This window comes from Bombus terrestris, chromosome 13 (genome assembly GCF_910591885.1).
Source record: "Bombus terrestris chromosome 13, iyBomTerr1.2, whole genome shotgun sequence".
In the NCBI taxonomy this organism is placed as follows: domain Eukaryota; kingdom Metazoa; phylum Arthropoda; class Insecta; order Hymenoptera; family Apidae; genus Bombus; species Bombus terrestris.
In genome coordinates this window covers 11,214,110-11,230,474 of record NC_063281.1, presented here as the reverse complement: position 1 = coordinate 11,230,474, position 16,365 = coordinate 11,214,110, and the positions used below count along the sequence as shown (strand labels likewise).

Below are 16,365 nucleotides of genomic sequence, written 5' to 3'. Positions count from 1 at the left end.
TACATAAATTTATTTCACTTCAATATCCTCCCTTCTACCCCGTTTTTCTATGAAGGGGGCCACCGCGGCTGCATCAATAGTCCCGATTTTAAAAACATTAATTCGGTCCTGGTCGTGTCAGTTTTTCTCAGAAAAGAAATATTCGTCGGATGCAGAGTCCCTTGACGCATTGTGTGGTTTTATCTTTCAACAGACTCGTTTGTTCAACTAGTATCCAGCGGTGCAGCAGATCCAGTGTCAAAGAATGCCGGCAAATAAGTGTCGCCGTTACGCGTTAAAGTTAATCATGATCTACATTAAGTCAATTTGTACAAACACTCATGCTTATATACATAAAAATGTAGAGTTGAAATTTTTTTACTTATCGCGAAAGAAAATTCACGAGCAACTGTTTGACAAGCTGTTATGGACGTGCGGCTGGTCTATTCAGGTACAAGATTGACATCGGTACATTCGAAATACATCCTGCAGAGAGGACTAAAAATGCCGACAACGCAAAGGTTCCTACGAATTCAAAGTCATTCCGACTACCATTCTAACAAAGCTATTGACGGAAACTTATGTCAAGCGACTGCGTCTAACTATACCTGATTTAACTGCGTTAAACTAAGTCAGATATGTCGACAAGATTTCATCACATCGGTGCAATCTGTGTTGCGAAGGAGGAATACAGTAATAGCCAGTACAACTATGAAATAAACGAAAAATTAGGAAAGTTGGAATTTGTTGCAAATTATGGTTAATCCATGGTTTACACGACAGTATAACCAATTTTGCTACGATCTTGTGTAGTCGTAAATTATTGTTCAAGCAAGTGCCTAGACAGTCTTCGTATTCGTTCAATGGAAATTTAGTCGAGGACCGAAAACTCAACCAGTTGTAGTTGAAATTTTGTCGGGAAATAATAAAATCTGTGAAGTCATTGTCATACAACAAAGTAAAATACTCGGCGAGCGTTATTGTCGCTTTCTGCGTGTCCAATAATTTATTTTTATACGGAGATTAGGAATATACGATTATTTTAATCCACTTCCGCAACGAATCCTCTTACGTATGTTTAAACAGTTAAAGTTTGCAAAAGGGGAAGATCCTAACGGTTTTACATAAAAGATGCTTTCAAGATTTTCCATAATCTACTGAATCTATCTTTTGTTTTAAAGTATAAAATGTTTTTAACTTTCAATTGATTTTTGTAAATTAACCATCCGATTAGATTTTGTATAAATAATTAATTGAAATTTTACACAGATTATAAACCAGTAACTTTAGAATAATATGCATCATACAGTTAGAAATACTTTTCGTATTTCCTGAAAAATATAAGTCATACAATACTTTTGTGTGAAAGAAGAATAACATACGTAAAGGAAATTAAATGCATTTTTCTATATTTTTTAATTCAAGATTGTAGCGAGCATAAGATATAACATATCGCCGTAAATTCAAATGATCTAGAAACTTTTAATGTAATGTGTACGAACGTAGTAGAATACGATTGGTCACTTTATAGGAAAATATCACAATGCTTCCAACAGTATGAAAAGTTCCTAGACGCATAAATACTAGGATACTAACCAGAGAAAGTGAAGATAATGAAATAAGAGATTAGTATTGGAATGGGACACAATGATAGCAGATAGCACATTAAACAAAGAAACGAAACAGCCATAACCTTGACATAGAGAATTTATGCGATACCTGTGCCATCCCTGTTGAATCGATGCCTCGAGAATATTTTACTAGGCATCGATGTACCGCAAATTCGTGGCATTTGATGCATAGACAGCTGCTTACTGATGGTTATTCAAATAGGTGTTGCTTGATCAAATTTATATTATAAGATCATATCATGTTGGTCTTCTGTGATATTTTGGATTTTAAAGTACTTATATTTGCTTGTTTAACGGTGAGTATTAATCAAAATAATATATCGTACTATCTTAAAGGAAGTGGTACAAATTTTTTGAATACCGCTAGCAATAAGTAGTGTGACACGTATTTAAGAACCTAAGGATTTTAGAAAGTCCATTTCCCGTTATCATAACCCATTATATTTGGTATTATTTTAATGTCATCGAACCTAATTTCATTGTTTATAAAGTGATATAACCTGTACACATACGCATAAAATAACCTCAAAAATTTATTAAACAAACTTACTGAAGCTATATACAAGTATAATAATTGTACATATTTCTTGTTAGTGATTCAAATTTAAAAAATACAAGATACAATATACGAAAATCAAAACCTAAGGGATTATATTAGAAAATAATATAATTTTTAATGCGCTCCTGTTATTTTAATAAATCTTTTCCAATTTGAACTACCCTATATATATCATGTGATATATTACGAGCGTTGTAAATATGTTTCGATGTATCTTAAGATTATTATATAAAGTGATAGTGTGTATAATTATAGAGTGTTGTATCTTTTAGACGTTTTTGCCAAACAATTTAGCAAATAATGCAAACGAAGGCGCGTTATCTCTCACTCAACAAAATATCGATATGACGCTTGGTAAGTTGTTTCGATAAAGATCTAAATACAAATTTTTTATAATTTCTTACAGCGGTGAAAATATTATGATTTTATATTGTGTGTTTCAGCAACAAATGAATTGGTATTAATAAATTTTTATGCACAATGGTGCCGTTTTAGTAATTCGTTAGCCCCTATTTTTGAGGAAGCTGCAAATAAAATAAGAAATGCATTTCCTGAACCAGGAAGAGTTGTAATGGCAAAAGTAGATTGTGAAAGAGAATGTGAGTAAATAGAGTTGAAAAAAAAAAATAATATATATAAGAAATTAAAATAACTTTGTGTGTATAGAATTTATTACAAAATTAAAAAAACTATTTTCTAGCTGGTATTGCATCAAGATTTCACATTACTAAATACCCAACTTTAAAAGTAATAAGGAATGGTCAGCCAACCAAACGAGAATACAGAGGTCAACGATCAGTAGAAGCTTTCGAAGAATTTATAAGGAAACAATTAGAGGATCCTATAGAGGAATTTTACGATTTAAAGGAATTAACCAACTTAGATGATAAAAAGAGAATGATCATTGGATATTTTGATACAAAGGATGTTCCTGAATATAGGATGTTTAGAAGGGTTGCCACTAATCTAAAGGATGATTGCCAATTTCATGTTGGGTTTGGGTAAGAATTCTAATGCTATATATATATATAAGTGATTTGCATATGTTGACTCATGTTCTCCAAGGAAATCTTTTTTAATGCTTCTATAACATGTATGTAATTATTCTATTCTTTCCTCTAACAAGCATATGCTCAGCTCAGAAGTGTGAAATTGGGCAACATTTTCACTTTTTGTAAGTAAAATATTGAGCATGATCTAGATGACTTCACAGAATTGTATTCTTTCAGCATTTTCCTCTTTTTCCCCTTTTTTCTTCTTTTATGTTTTAAAGACCTGTCCTATTTCTTTATGTTAAATCCTGCATAATATATACATATACAAACGTGAATGTTTAGTAACCTATCCTCCAAATATTTTACTGTATAATCTTATTTGATAAGTGTATACAAATTAAAATTCTAAACAATTTTTAAATGTTGGGAATATAACTAGGAATGCAAGCAAAGCTATGCACCCCCCAGGAGAACCCATAATAGTCTTCCGATCTGATAAGGCACTTTCTAATGATGAAGATGAAACATACCATGGAAGTTTGAGTAACTTTGATGAATTAAATGTTTGGGCACAAGAAAAGTGTGTTCCCTTGGTGAGGGAAATCACATTTGAAAATGCTGAGGAATTAACAGAGGAAGCTTTACCTTTCCTCATATTGTTTCATGCTCCTGACGACGTCGAGAGTGTTAAAATGTATAAAGATGTAGTAATGAGGACATTAATTGACGAAAAGCGTAAGTAAAGTACTAGTATTGATATTTAAAAAGGTAATGCCCAAACGATAAGCAAATATTTTATCTTATTTCAGAAAATGTAAATTTCTTAACTGCGAATGGGGTGAAATTTGCTCATCCTCTCCATCATCTAGGAAAGACTCCAGCAGATTTGCCTCTAATTGCCATAGATAGTTTTAGGCATATGTACCTGTTTCCAAACTTTCATGATATTCATATAGAAGGAAAATTAAAAGGTTTTCTACGAGATTTATATTCAGGAAAGTTACACAGAGAGTTTCATTATGGGCCAGATCCTAGTAGTAATGAAGTACCACAAATTGTTGGACAAATTAAGGTGCCTACAACCCCACCAGAATCTACATTTAAGAAACTAGCACCTAGTAAAAACAGGTACACATTACTCAAGGATGAATTGTAATGATAGGTTTAATGTCATTCAGGATATTGAGATTTGTATAATTTCGGTTGCCCAATTTGTTAGTTATTCACAGTTATTTACAGTAATGGAATCCAAATTTGATGTATTATTAAATTGAAAACTTAATCAATGTTATAGTAGTGATAATATCTTTTTTGAATTATTTACACAGTATTGTTATAAAATTAGATGCTTATTTGTTCTATTTTAAATGGGGGAACGAATTTTCGCGGTCAACATCATATTAAGAATTTCAAGAAAAGGATATAATTCTACCAAATGTTACATACAATACATTAAAACCCTAAACTGTAAAAAAATTATCTACGATATATATAATTGGAACCTTTGTACGGGTTTCATTGCAGGAAATATATATAGTAGATTTTATTCTATTTTTACAAAACATGTGCTTTTTGTATCATGATTCTTTTATTATTAAATATAAAAAAAAAAAACGGTAATAATACTTAATCGAACTACAAATCAACGCCAAAGATCTAAGTATCTCCCAGTGTCAATATTCGTGTAATAGATGTTATATTTCAACTTGCAACGCGATTTATAGAATATCGTTAAGAAGCAAAAAAGAATCATCTGATTACGATTAATGTAGCTTTTGTTATAATCAAACTTATTATGTTTCTGCATTATTGAAAGTGTTGTTGACACCGTGGCTGCTATAACAGTCTTTATTCCGTATCATTTCATACTTTTCAGTCACAAGATCGATCTCCAGATTAATTTTCAATAAACGGTACGAAAGTAATGGATCATTACACTTAAAACGCGATTATCTTTTGATACGTTTTCATCACTTATCACGAAGTATTTTCTAGCACAACGTAAAATCGCAATAAGATAGTCGCGTGTATGTCGCAAACGCCGAGTGAAACGCACGAGAACATTCGATCGTATAATGCCGCGATTTCGATATAGAGCGTGAGTGAGTGCAAATTTGAAACCCATCGTTTCATTTAGAAGAAAGAGTCGCTTTTTGCGTAAAGTATTTTAGAATCGACACATCGACGACTTTCAACATTTGAAGTACTTGGATATGAATAAAAATAATAATATTTCATACGATATAGTACTAAGATATTCTTAAGAAGCTAATTTGTATGGATGATGGTATTAACTTTTTTGTTAATAAACAATTTCTAAGTCAGACATCTAAAACTTGTGTTTAAATATCCCGTGTTGTGCATCTTCTTTTCATATATTTTTAACGTATTCTATGTAAAAATAGTGAAGGGAGTGAATCTCAGATAAACATCCATTATAAAATGGCTGTATTTAGGGGTAACTCGATACATGTATTACATTCCAGCAGTACACGCCATCACCATTTTATGATGTATTCTAATCTTACAGTACATAACATTACACGTAACATGATTTCATACAGCTAACACCATACATACTGCACTCTCGCCACAATTTCCAGCGCTTCCATTTTTTCCCACTTTACGACGAAACGTGAGTGGAGCAAATCTGATTAAGAACCATCAATCGCAGGTACCGCAGGTAGAGAACAAAATACCTTCTATGAAGATATAAAGGAATATTCGAATAAATGGTCGTAGTAGATTGACAGTAAAGTTAAAAGACGTATAATAACGTTTTATAATAACTAACTGAGAACGTTCTCGTCTTTCCTGTTCCAATCGCTTTCAAGCGAAGGTAAGAAGATATAAAGCGAAAGGAAAGAGATTGTTTCATATTACAATGTTCTTTTCTTTCTATTCTGCGATGGCCAATTTTACCATCCTCTGAATGTTTTAATCAAAGAATCTTCATAGTAGAACTTTTTTAATATGAGATCGAAATTAATCACTGACAATGACACTTTAAAAGGATCAAGGAAATATAATGTTCTCGTAACTTTAGCGATAAATAATAGCCACCTATCTATTAGTCGTATAGAGGTACTCACTCATTCCTTCAACTTAAACGTAAATAATATTTACAGCAGTAGAATTGTAATGAACACCACGAGAAATACATTAGTTGTATTGTACGTGCACAATCCTTGTGAGCACTCGCGACGAGATTTAAAGAACAATAGTAATTCTTATAAGTGTAATATTGATATATATATATATGTATATATGCTGCTGCTGTTGCTTATAGAGAAATCGTAAAGATAATAAAGTAATCGAAGCAAACGCAATATTTACAATGAACAAATAATACATTGTATCATAATAATACTCGCTTGAGAGCACGTTTCGTCATAACATAATAATAAGCATTTAGATATTTACTCTAGAAAAATAACGTTATAAACATTCCTTACTGGATGGGAATTAGACATTACAAACGTTATTATAACATTTTTCTAAGTAAAAATATAAATATTCTCATTCACAGTGCGATATCTCCGGTGTAACCTCGCTTGACTTAGTTTTTACGCTATTTTTTTTTTTCTTTTTTGATACATCTCAAAGATAATTTTCATTCTTATTACATCTTAACGCATTTCCACGCCGTATCCTCTATCCTCTAAAGTTATTTGCACCCCACGAAGAACCAAAGACCTATCGAATGGCTCTCCCTTTAACTTCCTTCTATATTGGATATACACACGTATATTCGTTTAACTAACACGACTTGTACTCGTGATCGTTCAATAAAGTAATGAAAGACATTTTCTTATTACAATAATTATTCTTGACCGTCATTGTGTTTGGGTCGGAGTTCCAACGATATATTGTACTGCCTAGCTGCAATGCTACTATGTTAGCTCGCTTTATATTAGGCGAACTGAAGAATACATACGATAGCAGTAGCGAGTGTACGAGGGAAGAATTACAATGCGTGTAGTACCTGAACACCTAAGGAAATTGTTTTTAAATTTGATTCTTCTTTTCAGAAAGTTCAATTTTCATTGATACGGTTCTTAAACTGAAGATCGAATAAAATAGATGTAAAAATCCATCTCTTTTGCTGCTGTAAAAAATTCCTTAGATGCCTCGGAATTAACGCGTATAGATGGTAAGGCATTGCGCCTATTTCGTATGCAAACATAATGTTAGCAAATCAAAGGATTCGCGATGCGATGATTGAGTATCATTTGGAAGTCTCTGACACCTATCTCTGACACTTTGATTAATGTCATTTGCTCCTGACCGTTTTTTATGTACCCTTTAAACGATGGCACGTAACGAACTCCGAACCTAGGAAAAGCGTTGCACGATCATGCAATTCCAAGTCTTCTCGATCAAGAAATTCTCTAATCAACGAATCGTGAATCTTCCGGGCTTCAACGATGCAATCGGTATCTAAACGCTTCGATTTTTATAATTTTTTTGCGAGTAATGCACGCAATCGGTTCACTTGTCCTTTTTTTTTTCTTTTTAAATCATTCTTCATAATCTTTCTCGATCTCATTGCGAAGCGCGGGTACTTTTACGTCAGCCAATGGATGAAAAATATATATATTTAATTACACTAACAAACAACCGATCCGAGAAACCGTCTCGTCGTAACAACAATCCGAATCCCTCGAGTACAATGAATTACTGTTGCTTATCAGGATACGAGACGGTCTCATGACTAGTACAACATAGTTACACTTATTTAACAGTTACAATTATTATACACCTAAGTTAATGAGGTTTCTTTTTTCGTATCTAGCAATGTACATATATTTATTTGATTACCTTTGCATCATTCAACTCGTTTGATATCAACTAGTTTTCGTTTCCCCTGTTCTTTTACGCGGTCCTTGATCATTCTTGGTGTGGCTCCGGTTTCACATTGTTCGTAAAAAGCCACAAGCACGCGTTCCTTAAGTTCGATTACGGACATTGTTTATAATGTACTGCGAATATTGAACAAACTTTTTGAGAAACTTTAGCAAACTTTAGAACAACTGGAATCAACCAAAGCGAAGGACTCGAAGAAATGCATAGGATTTTAGGAAGAGGACAGATGAAATTAATCCATAGAATCTCGATCTTTGAGATTCTCTTAATCTTTCTGAAACAAAGGGATCCTATGCAACTCTCGACTATAACAATTTTAACTTCGGCTAGATCATCGGTGTATCAAACCTATATGAAAATGTTACGGTTCGCTCACAGTCTACTTCCGACGTAAACGTAACTACTCATTTAAAGTATAGACACATGTTCACAATATAAATTATAACACACAAGCGTATCTATCTCGCGTTGCCACGCCATTCTCAAGTTCTATTAGTACCATAGGATCGATACGAATAAAACAAGCAAAGATAAATTTTTTATAATTTCCTAAAAAAATTTGTCAAGTATAAAATGAAGTGGAACTTTTACAATTATTCTTAGAATTTTCGAAACGTTTATCGTAAAACAAAACACGGCTTATTCAGTTAGATTAGTCTTCGAGTATTTCTCTAACGCGTCGCGGCTCTGATCTACAGATTTACACGGCCACGATTAGGCGAATCAATGTTTCGACTTATCGGGTGTTCAAAAACACGCAGAATGTCGTCGTTGAGCGATTTTATCCGGAAATAATTTCGGGTAGAAGTAACACACACCCTCAGAGGACACAACGCAATCAGCAGGTACGCCGTACAACTAAATCCTACGAACATCCTCCAACTTCGAATAGTGCAGATTAAAATGAAGGAAGACTTGCATATTCCCCTTAAGGACGATTTATATATAATCAATTTAACGCATAATTGCCGTCTCGCGACGAATACAAACGTTGTCGGCTCGTCATTCGGACGCATAATAACTACAATGAAATCTGCCAGCAGAGTAGGATGATATAATATGATATACAATTTGTACACGCACGTATACATTGATGTTAATGTAATATAATATATAGAATAGAATATAACGCGATGTAAATATCTGGCTCGAAGAGTATTCTATAAAAATACTTTTCGGTAATCATGATAGGGTTGGGCTGTCTGTCGTTATAATACTTGTCGCCACTCCCGCGTGAAACAAATATTTTAACGCTTAAAAGCTATCATTGATCAGATTTAACGACCATGCTGGTTTCTGTATCTCGTTATAATACCATCGCAATGTTATTTATAATCGTTATGAACAATAATCTTCTTCTCCCTTTTTCGTCTAACATCGAGTAATACAAAATTATCGATTTACTAATTTGTATCGTTGAATTTATTAATTATTAAAATAAAAAAGATCTACCAGGGTGAAATTTTTCTTTAATAATAACAGCTTTTAAGGGTTAAAGGCATATCAGAAACAGCTCTGCACTCGGAGGTTTGATCAAAAGGATTTCTTGCATAGTGCGATTTGCAAAGCGGAGTTAATGCATCTTCCGGGAGGGGGAAAGTAGGATATTTATCGACACAGAGATTTATGGCGAGATAAGTTCGCAAGTAAAAGAACCGTGCAGGCAATCAGAGACCTAGTGAGATCGTGAGTGATCTGTATTAATGAAAGAGGTACCTATTACGACGCGCGTGACAAGTGTGCGTTTAGTGTCGCCTTGCAAACTGAAAATACTCCCAATGGAGAATTGCAAGTTTCTCTTTTATTCCATGCCCGACCCAGCGATCTCAAGGTCTCTGATTCGGCTACGATTTTTGGGAATGATATATACAGATATTGACGATTTCTTGTACTTGTGTTCAGCATTTGTTGATATTCTTATAGATAATTTTCCTCTAAGACGGAAAGTCGAAATAATAACTCATGGGGTGCAGTGAAATTTCGTGCATCTCATAAATCCAAATGAACCGATCCATTCGTCGCAATCTTTCAAGAAAAATATCATATAGTCCGTGAAATAAGTGTATAACGAACGAAGTATGTAGAGAAGTTAAAAGGGAAAGGATTTGAGTGTTTGCAAAATAGATGTAACAAAAAGTGCACTGATTCAAGTAAGATAAAAGCATAATGACTGTAAAGGATAAAGATCGACAATGATTAAACTAAACAGCACCTTTCTCGTAACTCCTGCATCATAAAACTTCTCATTTCTCTGTCATTTCATCCTCGCTCTCACCCTTTCTCTCTCTCTCTCTCTCTCTCGCTCTCTCCTTTTTTCTTTGACAATCTTTCTACAATCTATCGTCACGGACACACGTGGCAAAACGTAGGCCTTCTCTCGAGGTAAATCTCGAATAGCTTCCTTTAATAAAATCGTTAAAGATATTGTCTTCGGGACGTTATACATTACTATTTTTTGTTGACTTATAGAGCTCTTTTTATGTTTTAACTGTCGAAGCGTCTTGTTTTATGTTTGCATGTTATGGTTTCCTTATATCCTCCTTTTTGCAGTTTGCATAGTCCGCGGCTTTTTCAATTACGTTGTGCGTAGCTTTGCATCACGCCAATGTCAGACGGTTGAAAACGTAGATCGAACGTATTCAACCCAGAGCTTAACTTTCATCGGTAATAAGGAAAGATCAAAGAGCCGAAAAGGGGAAAAATATTAGGCAAAATGATGAAACTCAAAATCGAAGCGATCAAAATGTTAAAAAGCTGCAACGTTTTATGAAAATTTTCCTTTTTTATGGCAAGTATTGATCTTTTCACCGTAAGGCAACGGCATGAGGCAACCAAAAAGGACGATCGCATAATTAGGTAAGCCCATCGATTTCTCTGAAAAACACCTTTCCCAAATTCTAATCGCGTTATATCGTGTTCGTACATCTGTAACTTACCTACCCAGCGGTCGAGCCGAACAACGCAATGTAACTATATGCGTGTTACTTAACTAAAGAACAGAATTTATTGTCTATCTCTATGTGTATGTTGTGTGTACGTTTGTGAAATCACCGCTTCGTGTGACCAACGATTACCAACGATAACAATAGTAATATTCGCATACCATCCTTCGACACGCATTAAGGATAAAACGAATCACCTTCTGTAATAACACGCTTAGAAGAGCTCCCCTTATTTATTTTATCCCGTTTATCCGTATCTTCCGTTTCAATGTTTCGTTTATGTACACGCGCTTCATTTTTCCGCGCTTCGACCGACCAACCGATATTTCTTTCTCTCGCTCTCTTTCACTCCTATTTCTCGCTCACTCACGCTCACATTTTCGCTCTCTTTCGTTCTGTCGTTCTTTCTGACACTAATATTTGTTCTTGTTGTTGTATTTTTTTTAAAACCATAAAAATATCAATGCCAGTATACCACCGACGTACGTCGCTAACGTGTATATGTATATATAATATATGTACGTACGTATGTATGTATAAGTATATACTAAATATATATATATGAATATCCATAATAACGTTACTTCAAGTATTTCCGGTAGTAACACCATGTATAGGTATATATAATAGGTATGTGTATAATGCATCATTTATTAGGTGTACTTCCTCTATGCGCTAATTAACTATCCTCTATCGCGATCTACGGCTGTGGCTTTCCTATCTTAAGGATCTAAAGGTGCACGACGTAGTACAGTTGGCCTGTGGGTGGGTGAGAATGTCGAGGTTTCAGGTGGACGGTGTTTGGTATAGGAGAGCCGACATGGGTGAAAATCTAGAATTCGGGACTAACAACAAGAGCGGTACACTCACGAGATTCTCAGCTCTTTGTTCGAGCTTAAAAAAAAGGGGGAAAAAAATAAAAGGGAAACAGAAAGAAGAAACGAGAGAAAAAGAAAATGAGAAAGATTTGGTACAAAAGTTTCTTCGACAAAATCAAGGATCGAGAAATCCCTACGATCGGTGTTTTACATTTAAGGAAAATCCGCTACTGTTGCTTTGATTCTTGCTTTCCAGCGACTGTGTTGGCAGGTCGCCATAACATGCGTCTAAAAATTCTGCCATCGAGAGTATATCATCGTTAAAACTAATCTACTTGCCAACGACACTCATCTAAATTTGAAGACAGATCGTTATAGAGCTATCTCGCGTCGAGTCCCGCGGCCAGAATGTTTATGACAATTAATGTTTAAAATCCGACTCGACAACGAGCCGGGAGGATTCGTCTCGTTTACAAGCGAATCTACAAAAATTGGAGGAACAATACCGATCGAACGACAGAAGTGAAGAGGAATGACGAGTTACTCGATCGTTTCACTGTGGATCTTCGGTATTCAAAAATTTCGCTACATTCCAATACCGGCACACGTCGATATCGATCGAATGCGTTACGTTAAAATTGTCTCGACCGATGCATCCCTCAAATATCAAGTTAGCAACATGTAGCAAATACGTCCCAACAGCGTAACTTCTTTTGATGTAACGAACAACACGACTTCGGTCTAATACCGTTTGTACTTTTCGATGCCACGTATCGCATCAACATTGCGTGCGATTCTACGGTACAATTTTTAGGCCATCGATAGCGATTCGCTCTTGAACGAGATCGTCATGCCAGAAGTATCGTGTAAATGAGATCGGCGAAGGATGGAGAAGGATCGATCGATTCCTAACAATATCAATAACGACGTTGTATAGCATTAATAGAGAGTATAGATAGTAGGTAGGTAAACGCTAAACGAAGCTCAGTTGATTGTTTCGGGAGCGAGCACCTCACTCGTTTTCACGTATAATGTCATTTCGCTAACTTATACTTGTAAAATTAATTCGAAGGAGCGAGGTGTGTATGCGTGTATGCGTGTGCAACTGCGGAAGTCACATTGCTGTTTCCTTTACTCACACTCTCTCCATCTTTCTTGCAAACTTTCCACCATCATCAACCATCGCTCATTACTCCATCGCTCGAGACACAGTTTTCAGTCTTCCGATATGACTTACCCTCATGCGGGAAAAGAGCTGCGAGCCACGTGAATTGATTGAACCCGGGCTTTCTCGTCTTCCTTGTCGAATCAAAGATACATCGGTATTTTATATTTTATGAGCTTCGAAGAGTTTTCAGCTACTTTCCCACATTGTTAGTTTCACGACTTTTCATCGATGTCTCCAATGGCGGAGTTCGAGAGGATGACCATCTTGTTACGATTTCGGGGATTTGATTCTATTCTTCGACGAAGACTTCCGGCAGCTGGATAGCTTCTTGTCCGATCCATGGCCATCGAACTAATTCTTCGACGTCAGGATTGTCACAAATTCTGTGAACATATCGTGTCTTTGCGAGCGAGACGATTTCGTAGACGATAAAATTGAATTCGTTTTAAAAGTTAATGATTTTATGATGAGTCATGCGATATATTACGGATATAGTTTGTGGCCATCGAATTATATTTTCTGAATACGATAGGCTATACATGCATACACGTATTACGTTAGATAAACGGCTGACTGTCTTTGATTAAATATCATTTGATATAATTTAATATAAAATTTGATTCAATATAAAACGAGTATGAATAGTTTGTTAATATTGAAGGAGAATAAATTACCTTCATAGTTCACCATTCCGTCGCCATCCAAATCCGCTTCCTTGATCATATCATCCACTTCTTCCTCCGATAATTTTTCTCCAAGATTCGTCATTACGTGTCGCAACTCCTTCGATGAGATCAGGCCGTCATTGTTTTTGTCGAACACTCTGAGACACACAAGTTTCACTGTTAACATTCACATACACCTACAAGAGTATTTTCAACCTTCTAGAACTTTGAAATACCTGAATGCCTCGCGCAACTCGTCTTCTCCATCGGCACCCTTCATCTTTTTTGACATCATCTGCAGGAACTCATTGAACTCGATGGTACCATTGCCATCTTGATCCACTTCGTTCACCATATCTCGTAATTCTGTTTCTATAAAATCAGAAATCAGCCAGATATTAAGTTTCATGAACATTCTTCTGGTAATAAGAAGTTATCTTGTTGAAAAATATAAAATAATTGAATTCTGTTCACGACAGAAACGACTACTGTTCAGAAGATATATTCTCTTTGCGAGATATTCGCAGCACGATGGAATCAGCATATTATGAAAAATAATCTATGCCTAAGCTTATCATCGAATAAAAATTAAGCGATTCTACGAGAACAAGTTTTATTATGGTTTCAGGACTTCACGATTTAGACACAATTCTTCTGTAATATAATTATAATTTATAGCAGTTACGCAATATGACGAACTGTTTGTTGGAAAAGTTAAACAATCGAAGAGTAACCTTTTGTTTTCTTAAAAAGAGACAAACATAGACATAGATCATTCGTGTTTTAAGCTCTTTAATCGTCGCTTAAACGCGACATGCGATTTTCTCCATGTCCTCTTTCTAATTCCTGCGTGTAATGCATTCATCGTCGTCTCGTGGAAGACGTTTAATTTCCCTTGTAGATCCGGCGAGGAGCAGACACAGAAGAACTCGACGTGTAGTTAATTACTCGCGTCTGCACGTGCGCCTAATCGTCGCAGTTTCTGACTTAGGATCGGCCGAAAGGTAATTTTCCCTAAGCTCTTGTCACAGTCTAGTTTTCAGGAATTCTACCATTTAACTCTCGTCGTCTTTAGAAAACCTTCAAACTGCCGCCCGGGATATTAATTTAGCAAGAACCGCTTTCGAGAAGTTTGCGTTACGCTTCAAACTCTTCGTGCCAGCTTCGCAGTCGTACAATTGAGAAGCGTTTAAAAACCACGTTACTATTCCTAATATTTAACGTTTATCAAGAGCTAAATACTATTTTATATGATATATTGCGATGATAGCGGGATATATTAGAATTAATTGTTCCTAGAATTTTCTTCTCTTTAGCATACATCGAAACATGCACCATCACGAAAAAATATTTTATTATTGACAAGATATATTTTAACTAGAAAATTCCATACCATATTTTATGTTATGTTTTATATAAAACTAAAGGTTGTAATACACGTGCTGTACCCTACTGCGATAGAAAACTTGAAACGATACAAATGAAAGAAACTATGAAGTGACACATGTTGCTCACACTTTGTATTTCGCTGCTCATAATGTCAAAACAAAACAGTCATTGAATTGACTGTATAGAATTTCACGAACCATCTTTTTGCGTTACTAGCTAATAGACAATACAGCGGTTGGGTTGGCGGTTTAGATTACCGTTATATATTTCGGCCGCAAGTGGATAGCTTTTCGTCAGCTCGTGGCTTCTAGCCAGATCGTGTCTACCTTGATACACGTGGATGGCACGTGCTTGATATTGTACCGAATATTTCCATTCTTCAAATAACGTAACGATTCACTTACCAGACGGCCTCTGTCCCAAAGATCGCATAACCACGCCAAGTTCCGCCATAGTGATAGTGCCATCTTCGTCCTTGTCAAAGAGCATGAACGCTTCCTTGAATTCTAAAGTAATAAATCGCACGTTAATTCGTCGTTGATGAAAATTGATCGACGATCATCTATCGAACGATCTGATCTCGATCATTTTCCCTTCGTAATATTAAAACTGTCAGCGCAACCGAGAGATCAAGTGTCATGTTCGACGCGTTGCATTTCTCTTGAACAGATTCAGTTTGATTGAATCGAACGTTATACATGCTTTTAGTCTCGTTTTCCTACGGCACTTTCGAGATTGGAATGCATCTGGAATTCAGTTTTCAAGCACGAAAATAATTTCTCTCTCCCTGCTTCTCTCTCTTTTCCTGCGTTTTCGATGCGACGATTTCTGTAGAAATTCCAGGGGTCGTCCAACCGAGCCGTAAATAACGACGGACGAAAAACTTTGGCGGAAATTTGGCAATAAAACGATATACAACAAATGCTTTTCCCTGTCGTCGTATTGTTGAGAAATCGTGGATTTAGATGTCTATTAATCAAGAGCGGTCTGTATGTGTATGTACGTGTGTATGTTCGGTCACGCGTTACAAGTCGTGCAAAACTAGCTGAGATCGCGCGAGCTTCGGGCAAGTGGCCAGCCACGACGGACTCGTCGGAGATGTTATAAATTTTCACAACGTCCGGACCGAGCATCGTGTGGTAAAAATGTACGCGCGACAAGAGGATCGTGAATAGTTTACGAGTCTATGCGTTCGTTAAAGTAGTCCTGTTTGATTCATCAGTGCATCTACGCGAGACAATGCTTCCATCGCCATTGTTGCGCGTTTACCTTTTATCCGACCCATTTCGTCTATTTACTGTCCCTTTTCTTTCTCGCATTCATTCATCAAGAGAGTGTTTGTCGTTGGCTCGA

At 35.7% G+C, this 16,365-nt stretch overlaps 2 protein-coding genes across 9 annotated transcripts in view; one reads left to right on the top strand and one right to left on the bottom strand.

Annotated features, from left to right (window-relative positions):
• Positions 1 to 1,679: 1,679 nt before the first annotated feature.
• On the top strand, positions 1,680 to 5,499 carry LOC100646961 (endoplasmic reticulum resident protein 44). 2 transcript variants are annotated; one of them, XM_003400162.4, is made up of 7 exons: positions 1,680 to 1,906; positions 2,442 to 2,523; positions 2,613 to 2,768; positions 2,870 to 3,170; positions 3,296 to 3,343; positions 3,604 to 3,899; positions 3,974 to 5,499. In XM_003400162.4, the coding sequence occupies exons 1-7, from the start codon at positions 1,850 to 1,852 to the stop codon at positions 4,318 to 4,320; spliced, it is 1,287 nt and encodes a 428-aa protein (XP_003400210.1). In that variant the 5' UTR covers positions 1,680 to 1,849; the 3' UTR covers positions 4,321 to 5,499. The 2 variants fall into 2 exon arrangements, with proteins under 2 accessions (XP_003400210.1, XP_003400209.1); XM_003400161.4 differs by lacking the exon at positions 3,296 to 3,343 and having other exon boundaries at positions 1,687 to 1,906.
• Positions 5,500 to 5,595: 96 nt separating this feature from the next.
• LOC100647159 (neo-calmodulin) overlaps positions 5,596 to 16,365 on the bottom strand; it is an 85,909-nt gene continuing 75,139 nt past the window's right edge. For all 7 annotated transcript variants that reach the window (XM_048411425.1, XM_048411427.1, XM_048411426.1 and 4 more), the window contains 4 exons: positions 15,417 to 15,518; positions 13,860 to 13,995; positions 13,633 to 13,781; positions 5,596 to 13,341 (listed from right to left, as the gene is read on the bottom strand). In XM_048411425.1, coding sequence (XP_048267382.1) covers positions 13,310 to 13,341; positions 13,633 to 13,781; positions 13,860 to 13,995; positions 15,417 to 15,518 — 419 coding nt within the window. In that variant the 3' untranslated portion in view covers positions 5,596 to 13,309. The remainder of the gene's footprint in view (positions 13,342 to 13,632; positions 13,782 to 13,859; positions 13,996 to 15,416; positions 15,519 to 16,365) is intronic.

Bases quoted from the DNA above. Each gene is read 5' to 3' on its own strand.
- LOC100646961 (XM_003400162.4), top strand. From the start codon at position 1,850: ATGTTGGTCTTCTGTGATATTTTGGATTTTAAAGTACTTATATTTGCT. The intron at 2,769-2,869 runs GTGAGTAAATAG...ACTATTTTCTAG, and splicing joins AGTAGATTGTGAAAGAGAAT to CTGGTATTGCATCAAGATTT. The intron at 3,900-3,973 runs GTAAGTAAAGTA...ATCTTATTTCAG, and splicing joins GACATTAATTGACGAAAAGC to AAAATGTAAATTTCTTAACT.